Raw genomic sequence first — 21,005 nt, forward strand, 5'->3', positions numbered from 1 at the left:
TCAGACAGGAGTCAGTGTCAGTGTCAGACAGGAGTCAGTGTCACACAGGAGTCAGTGTCAGTGTCACACAGGAGTCAGTGTCAGTGTCACACATGAATCAGTGTCAGTGTCACACAGGAATCAGTGCCACACAGGAGTCAGTATCAGACAGGAGTCAGTGTAACACAGGAGTCAGTTTCAGACAGGAGTTAGTGTCAGACAGGAGTCAGAGTCAGTGTCAGTGTCACACAGGAGTCAGTGTCAGTGTCACACAGGAGTCAGTGTCAGTGTCACACATGAATCAGTGTCAGTGTCACACAGGAATCAGTGCCACACAGGAGTCAGTATCAGACAGGAGTCAGTGTAACACAGGAGTCAGTTTCAGACAGGAGTTAGTGTCAGACAGGAGTCAGAGTCAGTGTCAGTGTCACACAGGGGTCAGTGTCAGTGTCAGACAGGAGTCAGTGTCAGACAGGAGTCAGTGTCAGTGTCAGACAGAGTCATTGTCAGACAGGAGTCATTGTCAGACAGGAGTCAGTGTCAGACAGGAGTCAGTGTCAGTGTCAGACAGGAGTTAGTGTCAGTGTCACACACAGCTGTTAGTGTCACACAGGAGTCAGTGTCAGACAGGAGTCAGTGTCAACTGTCACACAGGAGTCAGTGTCAGACAGGAGTCAGTGTCATAGGAGTCAGTGTCAGACAGGAGTCAGTGTCAGATAGAAGACAGTGTCAGACAGGAGTCACTTCAGTGTCTAACAGGAGTCAGAGTCAGTGTCAGGCAGTAGTCAGTGCCTGGTGTCTGCTGTTTCAGCTACTGGTGGCCGCTGACGGACCGGTGTTTGTCCGTTGTTTCAGCCGCTGACGGACCGGTGTCTGTCCGGTGGTTCAGCCGCTGACGGTCACTCTGTCTGGTGTGTCAGTGCTACCGCTGACCGCGGTGTCTGTCTTGTGTTTCAGTGCTGCCGCTGACCGCTCTGTGTGGTGTTTCGGCCGCTGACGGTCGCTCTGTGTGGTGTTTCAGCCGCTGACGGTCGCTCTGTGTGGTGTTTGGGCCGCTGACGGTCGCTCTGTGTGGTGTTTCAGTGGTGCTGCTGACCGCTCTGTGTGGTGTTTCGGCCGCTAACGGTCGCTCTGTGTGGTGTTTCAGTGCTGCCGCTGACGGTCGCTCTGTCCGGTGTTTCAGTGCTGCCGCTGACCGCGGTGTCTGTCCGGTGTTTCAGCCGCTGAACGCGGTGTCTGTCCAGTGTTTCAGTGCTGCCGCTGACCGCTCTGTGTGGTGTTTCGGCCGCTGACGGTCGCTCTGTGTGGTGTTTCAGCTGCTGCTGACTGCCGACCCGGACCGGTGTGTGCTCCGACTCATCTGTGAGGCAGAGTTCGTCGGCCCGCGCTGGGCCGCCTCAGCCGAAGAGCGGCTCGTTCACCATCTCTTCGGGTGAGCTGCAGGCGCGCCGGAGCACAGTGACTGGGCTCAACACATGGAAAATGCCACCAATTTCAGCGCTCCCGCCGCTGTGCGCTACTCTAACCGTCTCCGTGTATTGCCTGTCTGGCAGGGCCAGGCCGGGCCGGCGGCCGCCGCTGCCGGCGCCCATGGAGCGCGCGGCGCGCCGCGGCCGGCAGGCGCGGCTGCGGGCAGCACCCAGCGCGCGCTGCCACCTGCTCAGCCCGCGCTGCCGCGCCAGCCCGCTGGAGGCCGTGCGGCGCGGCACCGGCGTCAGGTCAGAGCGGTCCCCGACCCCGACTCCCCACACCAGTCCCGGGTCACCAGTGCGGGTCAGGGCGGCCACCAGTGCGGGTCACCAGTGTCAGGTCAGAGCGGCCACCAGTGCGGGTCAGAGCGGTCACCAGTGCCAGGGCACTATAAGTCCAAGAAGCATGTGGTTCAGCTCGATTCGGTCACCTCAATTACCATTATAGTGGTTTCCGAATTACAAGAATGCCTAACCCATATATGGCCTAATGGCTTATAATAATAGTACCTAAAATCAAGAGTAAAATGGCAAAAAATCGAAATCAACATCGTGCCACCGTCATGCTGAACTGCCGATTCCGTCGATTTTGATGCATAACACATGGGTCCCTAAAGCACAGTTTTTAGCTAGCACTTATCTCTTTGGTGAGCCGATTTCTATGGACATAATGGAAGCAAAACATTGGCGCATGACCTAAGCAAGCCTTAGTTTTCGTGACAATTTGTGACCTAGCCTGACCTAGCTTTGACCTGAAACATACCAAATATTGTCCCTCTTGAAAGTATCGCTACTTGAAAGCTGGTTAGGGAGCCCCAGGCTTTTCAGGGTTAGCCGCTTGGCCGGCCTATACCGTTTTCACGGTTTCGCGGGCCGGCCAGGCGGCTAAAACCCTCAAAAGCCTGTGGCTCTTAACCCGGCAGTTGCTGGGGTATTTCGCCACCCACCGTTTGCTGGGGGGGGGGGGGGCGTTAAACGCCCCCAGCCGATAACTCGAGAACCAATAGGCGCAGCGAAACGCACGAGGCGGCAAACGAAAGAGCGCGACGAGACGCTTCAGATGAGTACTTCAAAGTTGAATTTTGAGGTCACAGGTCGGGTCAAGGTCAGGTCAAACACCTGAAATCGGGCTTTCAGTAGCATGGACTTCAGGACTTCGCAATGGGCGCCTTTCGTCATAAACTCTGTCCAAACGGTGCACAATCCATCATATAAGGCCTACAAGAGTGTCAGCTCCATGTAGGGGTCAGTCAAGCATAGGTTAGGGTCAAGGTCAGGTCAACCGGGTAGGCACATATCCCCGAAAATCAAAACTGATATTCGCAGCCTGTGACACATGTTTTAGAGGTAATTTGGGGCGTAGAACACGATGGTGACATTCATTTTATCATATCTGTACGTGTTTGGCTCAAAAAGTTCAATTTAAGAAATGCATGTATCATGGTCGTGAAGAAGTCACGAAAAATTGCCAAGATTCAGTTCAAGATTATGGAAAATGCGGAACGATAATCAATAATCGAAGATAGCCATTTGATTGATCATGGTATTGGCAGTCTAATGGCGTTTACGGCATGTCTGTATGTCTATTCTGTGATTTTATATGATTTTTTGAACATATGCCGTTTTTGGTCGAAAACTAAGAAATCATGACGTCACTAAAACCTCGATATCTCAAAAATTTTCCGACCGATTTTTTTAAACTTTGTCACAATAAACTTCAATCAATTCCCTACAGGTACCCAAAATTTGGCGCGCCTGCGGCGCGCCGTTTTTATGCTATGGCCCGGCGAAAAAAGTGGGGGCGTTTAACGCCCCCCCCCCAGCAACTCGCGGGTTAAACCAGGGAGAGATAGCGATACTTTCGAGTAAAGATACTTTTAATAGATACATGCTCGATAGTCGATACCTAGGTACCCACAGGGTATCTTCATCATACATGTGAGTGTGTAAAATGTAGACCATATATGATTTTTATGCGACTTATTTAGCGGCTAGAGCCCGAACTACCTAAGAACAAGCCTACCTAAATGTTGACGTTGACCTGACCTATGACGTCACTGACTCACTAGTCACTGGTAACCTCGAGGTCAACAAAATAGTAACAATCCACCTCGTTGACAGATGTTCTGCACCTGCAGCTGCCCTTGACTCAGCAGCCCGCACGGTGCCCGGCAGGTCCTAGGGCCCTGTGAGGCGGCGCCCGGCGGCGCGGCGACTGACCGCCTCTGCTCTGCCGGTCTCTGAGCTGCGGCTGGCGGCCCCCCGGCCCAGCGGCACACCACAGCCGGACTCACTGCGAGCGACAAATGGAATCCGGCAGAGACCGACTGCTGAGTATCGAACGTACAGAGTGTCCATTCAATGTTGATCCAATAACTCAGGTGTGCGCGCCTCGCAGTCAGCGTTCGACTGTCAATACAAGAAACGGGCGCTGCGCGGCGTGCGACGAACCATAAACGGACCGACGGACGGGCGCTGAGGGACTGGACTGACGGGCCGCGGGACGGGCTCTGAGGGACTGACTGACGGACCGACAGACGGGCGCTGAGGGACTGACAGACGGACCGACGGACGGGCGCTGACGGACCGACAGACGGACGCTGAGGGACTGACTGACGGGCCGACGGACCGACGGACGAGGACTGACTTCTGAGCGGACAGGTCGGCCGTCCGCTCACACGGTCGGACTCAGCCAGCGGCCGGCTCTGCGACACGGCGTTGTTACCGTACGCCAATGTTATAGTAAGTTGTTATGCTCCTTAGGATATTAGGAGCGATTGTTATCGCTATGTATGGGTTGTGTGCATCTTTGGGCGCTAATATGTACTGTAGTGTTTGGTTTACACAACAGACGTAGGTGTAACTGAATTTCGTACTGGCTACGCGTACAATCACTAGCTATGTACTAGCTGTAATAGCAGGGATGTAGTATGAAGGCATTTGTTTTGTTGATAATAAATCAGTTGTTGGACGATGACCTCTCTAGCGACGCTGCGTGTTGGGCTACCACGGACGGTCCAGGAGCACCGCGTCATCATACCATCCCGATATACGGCTCCGTCACACTGCTCTGTCACACTGCTCCGATATACGGCTCCGGCACACTGCTCCGATATACGGCTCCGTCACACTGCTCCAATATACGGCTCCGTCATACTGCTCCGATATACGGCTCCGATATACTGCTCCGATATAGGGCTCCGTCACACTGCTCCGTCACACTGCTCCGATACACTGCTCCGATATACCTCCGTCACACTGCTCCGATATACGGCTCCGTCACACTGCTCCGATATACGGCTCCGTCACACTGCTCCGATACACTGCTCCGATATACGGCTCCGTCACACTGCTCCGATATACGCTCCGATATACTGCTCCGTCGCACTGCTCCGATATACTGCTCCGTCGCACTGCTCCGTCACACTGCTCCGATATACGGCTCCGTCACACTGCTCCGTCACACTGCTCCTATATTGCTCTGTCACACTGCTCCGATATAAGGTTCCGTCACACTGCTCCGATACACTGCTCCGATATAAGGCTCCGATATACGCTCCGTCACACTGCTCCGTCACGCTGCTCCGATATACTGCTCTGATATAAGGCTCCGTCACACTGCTCCGATATACGGCTCCGTCACCCTGCTCCGATATACGGCTCCGTCACACTGCTCCATTCGTTGTCAGGTATGTAATGAACCTATACCGTTCCGTCCTGCGGGCCCCAGTTGCTCTGGCAGACCCGCAAGGAGGATCTGCCATTGTGCATATTATAAAGTAATCTTGGTTGTACATACGGAACGGCAGACACGAGAGCTTAGGGGCACTAACTCACCGTCTGCGATACCCGTCAAACTCTCTCAGCACGAAACTACACCTTTTCACCCTCAAATTAAAATGACGGGATTTCAATTTGAAATATTGGACTTTCAAATAACAAAAGGATTTCAAATAAACGACAGGATTTCAAATCAAATCAAGGACTTCACTTTAAAACAAGGAGAATTCAATAAAAATCGAAGGAATTCAAATTAAATCTGATTTTGATGTAGTTAAATGTGGATATTTTGAATCGGTTTGTTTGCTAATTATCAAAGCAGAAGCATCTCCCACTCTGATGTCATTTTCCTCCAGATACACATTTTCAGCCTCCAAGCTGTAGGTATTGGGCAGAACCCTCTCACGAGCGTGACCATCGAGGCATCATGCTATCTGAATATCATGCCATTCTTAATATCATGCCTTTCCTTGCCCATTCTTTTATATTTTCCTCGCATGAAGCCTGGCTTTACACCACGTCGTCGCGGCTCACCATAGGTTTTCGTTCATGGTATCAAAATAGTCTACATTGGATTCATCTTCACTTACATCTAAGCTCATTTTGTACTCAAATAGCGAACAAAACTTGTAAACGAAGACAAGAACCTCTAGGTCAAGTTCTAGGTGAAAATGCGCATTTTATTGTACATGTTTTTTTGCATCTCGTATTGTACGCACGCGAATATTATCATGGCCACTGGCCAGCCTTTATGGGTATTCCGCTTTAGAAGAAAATGAATGGAGAATGAATTAAGATTCAGCGATAATTAAAATACCGAATGAGCATTCCCGCCAAAATATCAAGCATATACTTCTTATGACATTTTTGGGTTTAACTTGAATTCCTTGGTTTTAATTTGAATCCTAATATTTTTAAATGAAATTCCCTCGCTTTGATTTGTTGCCCTGGTGTTTTAATTTGAAGTCCTCTTGCTTTCATTTGAAGTCCTATTTATTTTATTTGAAGTCCTTTTATTTTAACTTGATGGTAAAAAGGTGTATACGCCTTCTGCTCCCTGAGTTATCCGAAGCCAGAGCATCTTTCTGTAATTTAGCTGAGGTATTTTTTCAGGCTGAGAAACAGGGAGGAAGGAGGAGGGATGGGACAGAGCGAGCGAGAGAGAGAGAGAGAGAGAGAGAGGATAGAGAGAGAGAAGAGAGAGAGAGAGAGAGAGAGAGAGAGAAGAGAGAGAGGAGAGAGAGAGAGAGAGAGAGAGAGAGAGAAGAGATAGAGAGAGAGATAGAGAGAGGAGAGAAGATAGAGAGAGAGAGAGAGAGAGAGAGAGAGAGAGAAGAGAGAGAGAAGGAGAAGAGAGAGAGAGAGAGAGAGAGAGAGAGAGAGAGAGAGAAGAGAAGAGAGAGAGAGAGAGAAGAGAGAGGAGAGAGGAGAGGAGAGAGAGAGAGAGAGAGAGAGAGAGAGAGAGAGAGAGAGAGAGAGAGAGAGAGAGAGAGAGAGAGAGAGAGAGAGAGAGAGAGAGAGAGAGAGAGAGAGAGAGAGAGAGAGAGAGAGAGAGAGAGAGAGAGAGAGAGAGAGAGAGAGAGAGAGAGAGAGAGAGAGAGAGAGAGAGAGAGAGGAGAGAGAGAGAGAGAGAGAGAGAGAGAGAGAGAGAGAGAGAGAGAGAGAGAGAGAGAGAGAGGAGAGAGAGAGAGAGAGAGAGAGAGAGAGAGAGAGAGAGAGAGAGAGAGAGAGAGAGACCAGCCCATTAGGTCAAGCAGCTGGAACAAATTTACTGTTACAAATCCATCACAAAGGGAGCTGAATTCCCTGTAAGCGATACAGCACCGTAGGCTGCTAACTGACGTCTATCCGATAGCTCGGTTGGTAGAGCGCTGGACTGCCGGTAGTGAAAGCCCGGGTTCGAGCCGCTCCGGCGCTCGATATTTGGGACTCCTGACGGGGATGGTCCGTGGTTGGTGGGAGCAGCCGCGGTCAGTTGAAGTCGTGAGTGGGGCGGACCGCGTCCAGCTTTGCTGAGCACGTTTAACCACGGCCTGTAATTTTCCCCATTACCCGGAATTGCCTAATCGGACGGGTAGGGGCTGGGGCCTGCGCGACCATCTGCTTAACGTGGGCTCCGGCTCTGTCAATCCGCCTATTCAAACATTCGAACAAAATTTTGACAACTACCGATAGCAAGCAACCGAAAGCTGAAAGAGCCCAAGGCGAGAAAATCAACAAACAGCAAAAGATTTAAATCATGTATACCATATACCGTAACAGCACAAAACACGCCACTTGCTCACCAACACTCACGAGCGATTCCAAACAACCTAGACCCCGACCGGTCCCTGGGCACAGGCAGTGGCGCAGGATAGCCCCGGCCGGCCCTAGGCGGGCCGCGCAGCCAACTCACCGCGTGCTGCAGTGCCGCCTCCGGGAGCGACTCTCACCGGCCTGGCGCGGCGCCAGCTCCGCCGCTCACCGGCGCAGCCCGGTGCCAGCTCACCGACTCAGCGCGGCGCCAGCTCACCATCCCGGCCCGGCGCCAGCACCGCCGCCCGCTCGCAGCCGGTCCCTGTTCCTTTTCCGCCGGGTCTTGGCGCCGGCGGCGGCGGCTCGGTCGCCCACAGCGGGCGCCTCTCCGGCCGTCCCCTTCCACTGGCTGGCGCGCTGCTTCTTGCGCTGCTTTCTGCTCAGTTTGGGTGTGCGCGCGGCGCTCTGCGCGTGTTCCCGATCCTCTCTGTCGAGCAGTGACAGGTCCCAGGAGCGTCCGGCCGCCGTCAGTGCGGAGAGCTCCGAGCCCGGCTCGTCGTCCGACTCCAACGTCACGGTGAGCGGTACCTCCGACACCTCGGCGGGCGAGCGGGCGTCCTCGGAGCCCGAGTGCAGCTCCACCTCCAGCACCTCAGCCGGCGCCGACCTGCGCGCGGCGGCGGCCCGCTGGCGGCGCCGCGGCCGCGGGCTGGCCGGAGCGCTGGCCGCGCCCGCCGGCGACTCGCCGCGGGCCGGCGAGGACGGCGCACTGCTGGGCCGCGGCCGGGGCAGCCGCTGACCCTGCAGCAGCGTCTGCACCAGCTGGTGGGCCGCCCGAGCCGCCGACACATCACCGGAGATGTTGATCAGCCACCTGGCGGCGGACGGGGGGGGGGGGGGCACTGATAGCGACAGGGGACGGGCGGATGGTGGGGGGCACTGATAGCGACAGGGGACACTTCTAGCGATAAGTTCGAGAAGCATGCATATTTCACAACGAAAACAAACGTGGATGTGTGCCAGCAACAAACATAAGTGCACTAGCAATTTTAACTTTTTTGCGACCGAACAATGAAAGGACATACCTAGTTACTAGCTTCAGCTTCCTGACAGCTTTCGTGCGTGAAGCATCCTAGCATGATACCTATGCAATAGCACGAGATAATATGACTGAGACCAGCGAGAGCTCAGTCGGCCGAATGAGACCGGCAGTGGTCCCCGCCCGCCACTCACCCTCGCCCCCCGCCACTCACGAGTCATGGTCCCCGCCCCCCCCCCCCGCCACTCACGAGTCATGGTCCCCCCGCCACTCACGAGTCATGGTCCCCGCCCCCGCCCCCCCCCCCCCTCCCCCGCCACTCACGAGTCATGGTCCCCCGCCCGCCACTCACGAGTCATGGTCCCCCGCCCCCGCCACTCACGAGTCATGGTCCCCCCCCGCCCGCCACTCACGAGTGGTCGCCCAGCTGCTCGTAGGTGAGTTCGGCGCCCGTTTCGCGCTCGATGCGCCGGCGCCGTTTTGGCGCGAACACGGCGTCCATTTGGGCGGGTGTGGCCACCAGGCCGGACACCTGGCGGCAGGCGCGCGCCGTCTCCGTGTACGAGACGACGCGCTGCGAGAGTGACGACCGGATGGTGTACCGCTGGAGACGGAGCAGGGCCGTCAGAGCACAGAGCAGACTGACGGAACAGAGGCCGTCAGAGCACGGAACAGACTGACGGAACAGACACCGTCAGAGCACAGAGCAGACTGACGGAACAGAGGCCGTCAGAGCACGGAACAGACACCGTCAGAACATAGAGCAGACCGTCAGAACAGACACCGTCAGAGCACAGAGCAGACACCGTCAGAGCAGACACCGTCAGAGCACAGAGCAGACACCGTCAGAGCACAGAGCAGACTGACGGAACACACACCGTCAGAGCACAGAGCAGACACCGTCAGAGCACAGAGCAGACACCGTCAGAGCAGACACCGTCAGAGCACAGAGCAGACCGACGGAGCAGGGACCGTCAGAGCACAGAACAGACTGACGGAACAGACACCGTCAGAGCACAGAGCAGACTATCAGAACACAGACACCGTCAGAGCACAGAGCAGACTGACGGAACAGACACCGTCAGAGCACAGAGCAGACTGACGGAACACAGACACCGTCAGAGCACAGAGCAGACTGACGGAAGAGACACCGTCAGAGCACAGAGCAGACTGTCAGAACAAAGACACCGTCAGAGCACAGAGCAGACTGACGGAAGAGACACCGTCAGAGCACAGAGCAGACCGTCAGAACAGACACCGTCAGAGCACAGAGCAGACTGACGGAACACACACCGTCAGAGCACAGAGCAGACTGTCAAAACAGACACCGTCAGAGCACAGAGCAGACTGACGGAACAGACACCGTCAGAGCACAGAGCAGACTGTCAGAACACAGAACAGACTGTCAGAACAGACACCGTCAGAACACAGAGCAGACTGTCAGAGCACAGAGCAGACTGACGGAACAGACACCGTCAGAGCACAGAGCAGACTGACGGAACAGACACCGTCAGAACACAGAGCAGACTGACGGAACAGACACCGTCAGAACACAGAACAGACACCGTCAGAACACAGAGCAGACTGTCAGAGCACAGAGCAGACTGACGGAACAGACACCGCCAGAGCACAGAGCAGACTGACGGAACAGACACCGTCAGAGCACAGAGCAGACTGACGGAACAGACACCGTCAGAGCACAGAGCAGACTGACGGAACAGACACCGTCAGAGCACAGAGCAGACTGACGGAACAGACACCGTCAGAGCACAGAGCAGGGCCGTCAGAGCACAGAGCAGACTGACGGAACAGACACCGTCAGAACACAGAACAGACTGACGGAACAGACACCGTCAGAGCACAGAGCAGACTGTCAGAACACAGACACCGTCAGAGCACAGAGCAGACCGACGGAACACACACCGTCAGAGCACAGAGCAGACTGACGGAACACACACCGTCAGAGCACAGAGCAGACTGACGGAACACACACCGTCAGAGCACAGAGCAGACTGACGGAACAGACACTGTCAGAGCACAGAGCAGACTGACGGAACACAGACACCGCCAGAGCACAGAGCAGACTGACGGAACAGACACCGTCAGAGCACAGAGCAGACTGACGGAACAGACACCGTCAGAGCACAGAGCAGACTGACGGAACAGACACCGTCAGAGCACAGAGCAGACTGACGGAACAGACACCGTCAGAGCACAGAGCAGGGCCGTCAGAGCACAGAGCAGACTGACGGAACAGACACCGTCAGAACACAGAACAGACTGACGGAACAGACACCGTCAGAGCACAGAGCAGACTGTCAGAACACAGACACCGTCAGAGCACAGAGCAGACCGACGGAACACACACCGTCAGAGCACAGAGCAGACTGACGGAACACACACCGTCAGAGCACAGAGCAGACTGACGGAACACACACCGTCAGAGCACAGAGCAGACTGACGGAACAGACACCGTCAGAGCACAGAGCAGACTGTCAGAACACAGAACAGACTGTCAGAACAGACACCGTCAGAGCACAGAGCAGACTGACGGAACAGACACCGTCAGAGCACAGAGCAGACTGTCAGAACACAGAGCAGATTGACGGAACAGACACCGTCAGAGCACAGAGCAGACTGACGGAACACACACCGTCAGAGCACAGAGCAGACTGTCAAAACAGACACCGTCAGAGCACAGAGCAGACTGTCAGAACACAGACACTGTCAGAGCACAGAGCAGACTGACGGAACAGACACCGTCAGAGCACAGAGCAGACTGACGGAAGACACACCGTCAGAGCACAGCGCAGACTGTCAGAGCAGACACCGTCAGAGCACAGAACAGACTGACGGAACAGACACCGTCAGAGCACAGAGCAGACTGTCAGAGCACAGAGCAGACTGACGGAACAGACACCATCAGAGCACAGAGCAGACTGACGGAACAGACACCGTCAGAGCACAGAGCAGACTGTCAGAACACAGACACTGTCAGAGCACAGAGCAGACTGACGGAACAGACACCGTCAGAGCACAGAGCAGACTGACGGAACAGACACCGTCAGAGCACAGAGCAGACTGACGGAAGACACACCGTCAGAGCACAGCGCAGACTGTCAGAGCAGACACCGTCAGAGCACAGAACAGACAGACGGAACAGACACCGTCAGAGCACAGAGCAGACTGACGGAACACACACCGTCAGAGCACAGAGCAGACTGACGGAACAGACACCGTCAGAGCACAGAGCAGACTGTCAGAACACAGACACTGTCAGAGCACAGAGCACACTGACGGAACAGACACAGTCAGAGCACAGAGCAGACTGATGGAACAGACACCGTCAGAGCACAGAGCAGACTGACGGAACAGACACCGTCAGAGCACAGAGCAGACTGACGGAACACACACCGTCAGAGCACAGAGCAGACTGTCAGAGCACAGAGCAGACTGACGGAACACAGACACCGTTAGAGCACAGAACAGACACCGTCAGAGCAGACACCGTCACAGCACAGAACAGACTGACGGAACAGACACCGTCAAAGCACAGAGCAGGGCCGTCAGAGCACAGAGCAGACTGACGGAACAGACACCGTCAGAGCACAGAGCAGACTGTCAGAACACAGACACCGTCAGAGCACAGAACAGACTGACGGAACAGACACCGTCAGAGCACAGAGCAGACTGACGGAACAGACACCGTCAGAGCACAGAACAGACTGACGGAACACACACCGTCAGAGCACAGAGTAGACTGACGGAACACACACCGTCAGAGCACAGAGCAGACTGACGGAAAACACACCGTCAGAGCACAGAGCAGACTGACGGAACACACACCGTCAGAGCACAGAGCACACTGACGGAACAGACACCGTCAGAGCACAGAGCAGACTGTCAGAACACAGAACAGACTGTCAGAACAGACACCGTCAGAGCACAGAGCAGACTGACGGAACAGACACCGTCAGAGCACAGAGCAGACTGACGGAACAGACACCGTCAGAGCACAGAGCAGACTGACGGAACAGACACCGTCAGAGCACAGAGCAGACTGACGGAAGACACACCGTCAGAGCACAGCGCAGACTGTCAGAGCAGACACCGTCAGAGCACAGAACAGACTGACGGAACAGACACCGTCAGAGCACAGAGCAGACTGTCAGAGCACAGAGCAGACTGACGGAACAGACACCATCAGAGCACAGAGCAGACTGACGGAACAGACACCGTCAGAGCACAGAGCAGACTGTCAGAACACAGACACTGTCAGAGCACAGAGCAGACTGTCAGAACAGACACCGTCAGAGCACAGAGCAGACTGACGGAACAGACACCGTCAGAGCACAGAGCAGACTGTCAGAACACAGACACTGTCAGAGCACAGAGCAGACTGACGGAACAGACACCGTCAGAGCACAGAGCAGACTGACGGAACAGACACCGTCAGAGCACAGAGCAGACTGACGGAACAGACACCGTCAGAGCACAGAGCAGACTGACGGAACACACACCGTCAGAGCACAGCGCAGACTGTCAGAGCACAGAACAGACTGACGGAACAGACACCGTCAGAGCACAGAGCAGACTGTCAGAGCACAGAGCAGACTGACGGAACAGACACCGTCAGAGCACAGAGCAGACTGACGGAACAGACACCGTCAGAGCACAGAGCAGACTGTCAGAACACAGACACTGTCAGAGCACAGAGCAGACTGACGGAACAGACACCGTCAGAGCACAGAGCAGACTGACGGAACAGACACCGTCAGAGCACAGAGCAGACTGACGGAACAGACACCGTCAGAGCACAGAACAGACACCGTCAGAACACAGAGCAGACTGTCAGAGCACAGAGCAGACTGACGGAACAGACACCGCCAGAGCACAGAGCAGACTGACGGAACAGACACCGTCAGAGCACAGAGCAGACTGACGGAACAGACACCGTCAGAGCACAGAGCAGACTGTCAGAACACAGACACTGTCAGAGCACAGAGCAGACTGTCAGAACACAGACACCGTCAGAGCACAGAGCAGACTGACGGAACAGACACCGTCAGAGCACAGAGCAGACTGTCAGAACACAGACACCGTCAGAGCACAGAGCAGACTGTCAGAGCACAGAGCAGACTGACGGAACAGACACCGTCAGCGCACAGAGCAGACTGTCAGAACACAGACACTGTCAGAGCACAGAGCAGACTGACGGAACAGACACCGTCAGAGCACAGAGCAGACTGACGGAACAGACACCATCAGAGCACAGAGCAGACTGACGGAACAGACACCGTCAGAGCACAGAGCAGACTGACGGAAGACACACCGTCAGAGCACAGAGCAGACTGACGGAACAGACACCGTCAGAGCACAGAGCAGACTGTCAGAATACAGAACAGACTGTCAGAACAGACACCGTCAGAACACAGAGCAGACTGTCAGAGCAAGAGCAGACTGACGGAACAGACACCGTCAGAGCACAGAGCAGACTGACGGAACAGACACCGTCAGAACACAGAGCAGACTGACGGAACAGACACCGTCAGAGCACAGAGCAGACTGACGGAACAGACACCGTCAGAGCACAGAGCAGACTGACGGAACAGACACCGCCAGAGCACAGAGCAGACTGACGGAACAGACACCGTCAGAGCACAGAGCAGACTGACGGAACAGACACCGTCAGAGCACAGAACAGACACCGTCAGAACACAGAGCAGACTGTCAGAGCACAGAGCAGACTGACGGAACAGACACCGCCAGAGCACAGAGCAGACTGACGGAACAGACACCGTCAGAGCACAGAGCAGACCGACGGAACAGACACCGTCAGAGCACAGAGCAGACTGACGGAACAGACACCGTCAGAGCACAGAGCAGACTGACGGAACACACACCGTCAGAGCACAGAGCAGACTGTCAGAGCACAGAGCAGACTGACGGAACACAGACACCGTTAGAGCACAGAACAGACACCGTCAGAGCAGACACCGTCACAGCACAGAACAGACTGACGGAACAGACACCGTCAGAGCACAGAGCAGGGCCGTCAGAGCACAGAGCAGACTGACGGAACAGACACCGTCAGAGCACAGAGCAGACTGACGGAACAGACACCGTCAGAGCACAGAACAGACTGACGGAACACACACCGTCAGAGCACAGAGCAGACTGACGGAACACACACCGTCAGAGCACAGAGCAGACTGACGGAACACACACCGTCAGAGCACAGAGCAGACTGACGGAACACACACCGTCAGAGCACAGAGCAGACTGACGGAACAGACACCGTCAGAGCACAGAGCAGACTGTCAGAACACAGAACAGACTGTCAGAACAGACACCGTCAGAGCACAGAGCAGACTGACGGAACAGACACCGTCAGAGCACAGAGCAGACTGTCAGAACACAGACACTGTCAGAGCACAGAGCAGACTGACGGAACAGACACCGTCAGAGCACAGAGCAGACTGACGGAACAGACACCGTCAGAGCACAGAGCAGACTGACGGAACACACACCGTCAGAGCACAGCGCAGACTGTCAGAGCAGACACCGTCAGAGCACAGAACAGACTGACGGAACAGACACCGTCAGAGCACAGAGCAGACTGTCAGAGCACAGAGCAGACTGACGGAACAGACACCGTCAGAGCACAGAGCAGACTGACGGAACAGACACCGTCAGAGCACAGAGCAGACTGTCAGAACACAGACACTGTCAGAGCACAGAGCAGACTGACGGAACAGACACCGTCAGAGCACAGAGCAGACTGACGGAACAGACACCGTCAGAGCACAGAGCAGACTGACGGAATAGACACCGTCAGAGCACAGAGCAGACTGACGGAAGACACACCGTCAGAGCACAGCGCAGACTGTCAGAGCAGACACCGTCAGAGCACAGAACAGACTGACGGAAGAGACACCGTCAGAGCACAGAGCAGACTGACGGAACACACACCGTCAGAGCACAGAGCAGACTGACGGAACAGACACCGTCAGAGCACAGAGCAGACTGTCAGAACACAGACACTGTCAGAGCACAGAGCAGACTGACGGAACAGACACCTCAGAGCACAGAGCAGACTGACGGAACAGACACCGTCAGAGCACAGAGCAGACTGACGGAACAGACACCGTCAGAGCACAGAGCAGACTGTCAGAACACAGACACTGTCAGAGCACAGAGCAGACTGTCAGAACACAGACACCGTCAGAGCACAGAGCAGACTGACGGAACAGACACCGTCAGAGCACAGAGCAGACTGTCAGAACACAGACACCGTCAGAGCACAGAGCAGACTGTCAGAACACAGACACTGTCAGAGCACAGAGCAGACTGACGGAACAGACACCGTCAGCGCACAGAGCAGACTGTCAGAACACAGACACTGTCAGAGCACAGAGCAGACTGACGGAACAGACACCGTCAGAGCACAGAGCAGACTGATGGAACAGACACCATCAGAGCACAGAGCAGACTGACGGAACAGACACCGTCAGAGCACAGAGCAGACTGACGGAAGACACACCGTCAGAGCACAGAGCAGACTGACGGAACAGACACCGTCAGAGCACAGAGCAGACTGTCAGATGTGACTGTCAGAACAGACACCGTCAGAACACAGAGCAGACTGTCAGAGCAAGAGCAGACTGACGGAACAGACACCGTCAGAGCACAGAGCAGACTGTCAGAACACAGACACTGTCAGAGCACAGAGCAGACTGTCAGAACACAGACACTGTCAGAGCACAGAGCAGACTGACGGAACAGACACCGTCAGCGCACAGAGCAGACTGTCAGAACACAGACACCGTCAGAGCACAGAGCAGACTGACGGAACAGACACCGTCAGAGCACAGAGCAGACTGTCAGAACACAGACACCGTCAGAGCACAGAGCAGACTGTCAGAGCACAGAGCAGACTGACGGAACAGACACCGTCAGCGCACAGAGCAGACTGTCAGAACACAGACACTGTCAGAGCACAGAGCAGACTGACGGAACAGACACCGTCAGAGCACAGAGCAGACTGACGGAACAGACACCATCAGAGCACAGAGCAGACTGACGGAACAGACACCGTCAGAGCACAGAGCAGACTGACGGAAGACACACCGTCAGAGCACAGAGCAGACTGACGGAACAGACACCGTCAGAGCACAGAGCAGACTGTCAGAACACAGACACTGTCAGAGCACAGAGCAGACTGTCAGAACACAGACACCGTCAGAGCACAGAGCAGACTGACGGAACAGACACCGTCAGAGCACAGAGCAGACTGTCAGAACACAGACACCGTCAGAGCACAGAGCAGACTGTCAGAGCACAGAGCAGACTGACGGAACAGACACCGTCAGCGCACAGAGCAGACTGTCAGAACACAGACACTGTCAGAGCACAGAGCAGACTGACGGAACAGACACCGTCAGAGCACAGAGCAGACTGACGGAACAGACACCATCAGAGCACAGAGCAGACTGACGGAACAGACACCGTCAGAGCACAGAGCAGACTGACGGAAGACACACCGTCAGAGCACAGAGCAGACTGACGGAACAGACACCGTCAGAGCACAGAGCAGACTGTCAGAATACAGAACAGACTGTCAGAACAGACACCGTCAGAACACAGAGCAGACTGTCAGAGCAAGAGCAGACTGACGGAACAGACACCGTCAGAGCACAGAGCAGACTGACGGAACAGACACCGTCAGAACACAGAGCAGACTGACGGAACAGACACCGTCAGAGCACAGAGCAGACTGACGGAACAGACACCGTCAGAGCACAGAGCAGACTGACGGAACAGACACCGCCAGAGCACAGAGCAGACTGACGGAACAGACACCGTCAGAGCACAGAGCAGACTGACGGAACAGACACCGTCAGAGCACAGAACAGACACCGTCAGAACACAGAGCAGACTGTCAGAGCACAGAGCAGACTGACGGAACAGACACCGCCAGAGCACAGAGCAGACTGACGGAACAGACACCGTCAGAGCACAGAGCAGACCGACGGAACAGACACCGTCAGAGCACAGAGCAGACTGACGGAACAGACACCGTCAGAGCACAGAGCAGACTGACGGAACACACACCGTCAGAGCACAGAGCAGACTGTCAGAGCACAGAGCAGACTGACGGAACACAGACACCGTTAGAGCACAGAACAGACACCGTCAGAGCAGACACCGTCACAGCACAGAACAGACTGACGGAACAGACACCGTCAGAGCACAGAGCAGGGCCGTCAGAGCACAGAGCAGACTGACGGAACAGACACCGTCAGAGCACAGAGCAGACTGACGGAACAGACACCGTCAGAGCACAGAACAGACTGACGGAACACACACCGTCAGAGCACAGAGCAGACTGACGGAACACACACCGTCAGAGCACAGAGCAGACTGACGGAACACACACCGTCAGAGCACAGAGCAGACTGACGGAACACACACCGTCAGAGCACAGAGCAGACTGACGGAACAGACACCGTCAGAGCACAGAGCAGACTGTCAGAACACAGAACAGACTGTCAGAACAGACACCGTCAGAGCACAGAGCAGACTGACGGAACAGACACCGTCAGAGCACAGAGCAGACTGTCAGAACACAGACACTGTCAGAGCACAGAGCAGACTGACGGAACAGACACCGTCAGAGCACAGAGCAGACTGACGGAACAGACACCGTCAGAGCACAGAGCAGACTGACGGAACACACACCGTCAGAGCACAGCGCAGACTGTCAGAGCAGACACCGTCAGAGCACAGAACAGACTGACGGAACAGACACCGTCAGAGCACAGAGCAGACTGTCAGAGCACAGAGCAGACTGACGGAACAGACACCGTCAGAGCACAGAGCAGACTGACGGAACAGACACCGTCAGAGCACAGAGCAGACTGTCAGAACACAGACACTGTCAGAGCACAGAGCAGACTGACGGAACAGACACCGTCAGAGCACAGAGCAGACTGACGGAACAGACACCGTCAGAGCACAGAGCAGACTGACGGAATAGACACCGTCAGAGCACAGAGCAGACTGACGGAAGACACACCGTCAGAGCACAGCGCAGACTGTCAGAGCAGACACCGTCAGAGCACAGAACAGACTGACGGAAGAGACACCGTCAGAGCACAGAGCAGACTGACGGAACACACACCGTCAGAGCACAGAGCAGACTGACGGAACAGACACCGTCAGAGCACAGAGCAGACTGTCAGAACACAGACACTGTCAGAGCACAGAGCAGACTGACGGAACAGACACCTCAGAGCACAGAGCAGACTGACGGAACAGACACCGTCAGAGCACAGAGCAGACTGACGGAACAGACACCGTCAGAGCACAGAGCAGACTGTCAGAACACAGACACTGTCAGAGCACAGAGCAGACTGTCAGAACACAGACACCGTCAGAGCACAGAGCAGACTGACGGAACAGACACCGTCAGAGCACAGAGCAGACTGTCAGAACACAGACACCGTCAGAGCACAGAGCAGACTGTCAGAACACAGACACTGTCAGAGCACAGAGCAGACTGACGGAACAGACACCGTCAGCGCACAGAGCAGACTGTCAGAACACAGACACTGTCAGAGCACAGAGCAGACTGACGGAACAGACACCGTCAGAGCACAGAGCAGACTGATGGAACAGACACCATCAGAGCACAGAGCAGACTGACGGAACAGACACCGTCAGAGCACAGAGCAGACTGACGGAAGACACACCGTCAGAGCACAGAGCAGACTGACGGAACAGACACCGTCAGAGCACAGAGCAGACTGTCAGATGTGACTGTCAGAACAGACACCGTCAGAACACAGAGCAGACTGTCAGAGCAAGAGCAGACTGACGGAACAGACACCGTCAGAGCACAGAGCAGACTGTCAGAACACAGACACTGTCAGAGCACAGAGCAGACTGTCAGAACACAGACACTGTCAGAGCACAGAGCAGACTGACGGAACAGACACCGTCAGCGCACAGAGCAGACTGTCAGAACACAGACACCGTCAGAGCACAGAGCAGACTGACGGAACAGACACCGTCAGAGCACAGAGCAGACTGTCAGAACACAGACACCGTCAGAGCACAGAGCAGACTGTCAGAGCACAGAGCAGACTGACGGAACAGACACCGTCAGCGCACAGAGCAGACTGTCAGAACACAGACACTGTCAGAGCACAGAGCAGACTGACGGAACAGACACCGTCAGAGCACAGAGCAGACTGACGGAACAGACACCATCAGAGCACAGAGCAGACTGACGGAACAGACACCGTCAGAGCACAGAGCAGACTGACGGAAGACACACCGTCAGAGCACAGAGCAGACTGACGGAACAGACACCGTCAGAGCACAGAGCAGACTGTCAGAACACAGAACAGACTGTCAGAACAGACACCGTCAGAACACAGAGCAGACTGTCAGAGCAAGAGCAGACTGACGGAACAGACACCGTCAGAGCACAGAGCAGACTGACGGAACAGACACCGTCAGAACACAGAGCAGACTGACGGAACAGACACCGTCAGAGCACAGAGCAGACTGACGGAACAGACACCGTCAGAGCACAGAACAGACACCGTCAGAACCATTAGCGTCGCCACGGGGGGGGCAAGCGGGGCAGCTTGCCCCCCCAACCTCGGACCGGGCACCCCCTGAGATCGATACAGATCCGATGAGATTTTGGAGTCGGGAAAAAATTGGGGGGGGGGGTACCTTTCTGAGAATGTGTGTAAGGTCAGACTCGGTTGGAGCGTGCAGTTCAAACCAGAGTCAGAGTCGCAGTCGCCAAAATCTTCAAGACTCCGACTCCAGACTCGGAAATGTCAATGCTGTGATTCATTCCATGTTCCTAGTTGGTTCTTTATTACATTTTATAGCTGATTTTCATAAGTTTTGGAGTGCTGACACATAATTTTCGTTCAAAGCGTGACACGAAATCTATGGGGCTTTTCTCGACTCGTCAAATGTCTGCGACAGGCGCAAGTACCGTTCAAGTGCCGCAGGGCTCATGAGCCTGCTTTTCACACAGGCTCCTAAGGAGCTCCACTGATGTCTAAGAAGCTTTCAGAGGGCCCAAACCGGCCTCTGAGAGTCCCACTGGTGTCCATGTTCTCTGAGGGCCCATACAGGGATCTTTTAGGACCTTATAAATACGTAGACCTCTGAAGGGCCACACGAATCTTTGAGGATGCCTTCGAAAATTTCTGAGAACCTTAACTGGCCTCTGATAGTTCAGCCGAACTTTTGAAGCGACAGACTTTGCTACCCCCCAGCCGGCATCTAAGGGGTCACAACTCACGTGTCCCTATGAGGGCCGCAACACATGTTTCTTATGTCCCTATACGTAGGGTCCTTAGGGATTCAACACAGACCCCAACGGTTCACACTTATCCGAGGGCTCTAGGCTCACCCTGGGCCTAGTCTCTTAGCGCCCGCCGCCTACACTGGCTTCTGAGGGCCCCACCTTG

At 55.0% G+C, this 21,005-nt stretch overlaps 1 protein-coding gene and 1 long non-coding RNA gene across 2 annotated transcripts in view; one reads left to right on the plus strand and one right to left on the minus strand.

The window, feature by feature from the left end:
• Positions 1 to 1,585: 1,585 nt before the first annotated feature.
• On the plus strand, positions 1,586 to 4,420 carry LOC122392647. Its single transcript, XR_006258564.1, has 2 exons — positions 1,586 to 1,697; positions 3,624 to 4,420. It is a non-coding gene; the product is annotated as an uncharacterized LOC122392647 (long non-coding RNA).
• A 3,034-nt stretch (positions 4,421 to 7,454) lies between these two features.
• Positions 7,455 to 21,005, minus strand: part of LOC122392651 — a 43,561-nt gene continuing 30,010 nt past the window's right edge. The window contains exons 8-9 of the mRNA XM_043387743.1: positions 8,916 to 9,106; positions 7,455 to 8,337 (exon numbers count right to left, since the gene is read on the minus strand). Of these exons, the coding sequence (XP_043243678.1) occupies positions 7,737 to 8,337; positions 8,916 to 9,106 (792 nt within the window). The 3' untranslated portion in view covers positions 7,455 to 7,736. The remainder of the gene's footprint in view (positions 8,338 to 8,915; positions 9,107 to 21,005) is intronic.

This window comes from Amphibalanus amphitrite, unplaced genomic scaffold (genome assembly GCF_019059575.1).
Source record: "Amphibalanus amphitrite isolate SeventyFive unplaced genomic scaffold, NRLGWU_Aamphi_draft 000495F_arrow, whole genome shotgun sequence".
NCBI lineage: Eukaryota > Metazoa > Arthropoda > Thecostraca > Balanomorpha > Balanidae > Amphibalanus > Amphibalanus amphitrite.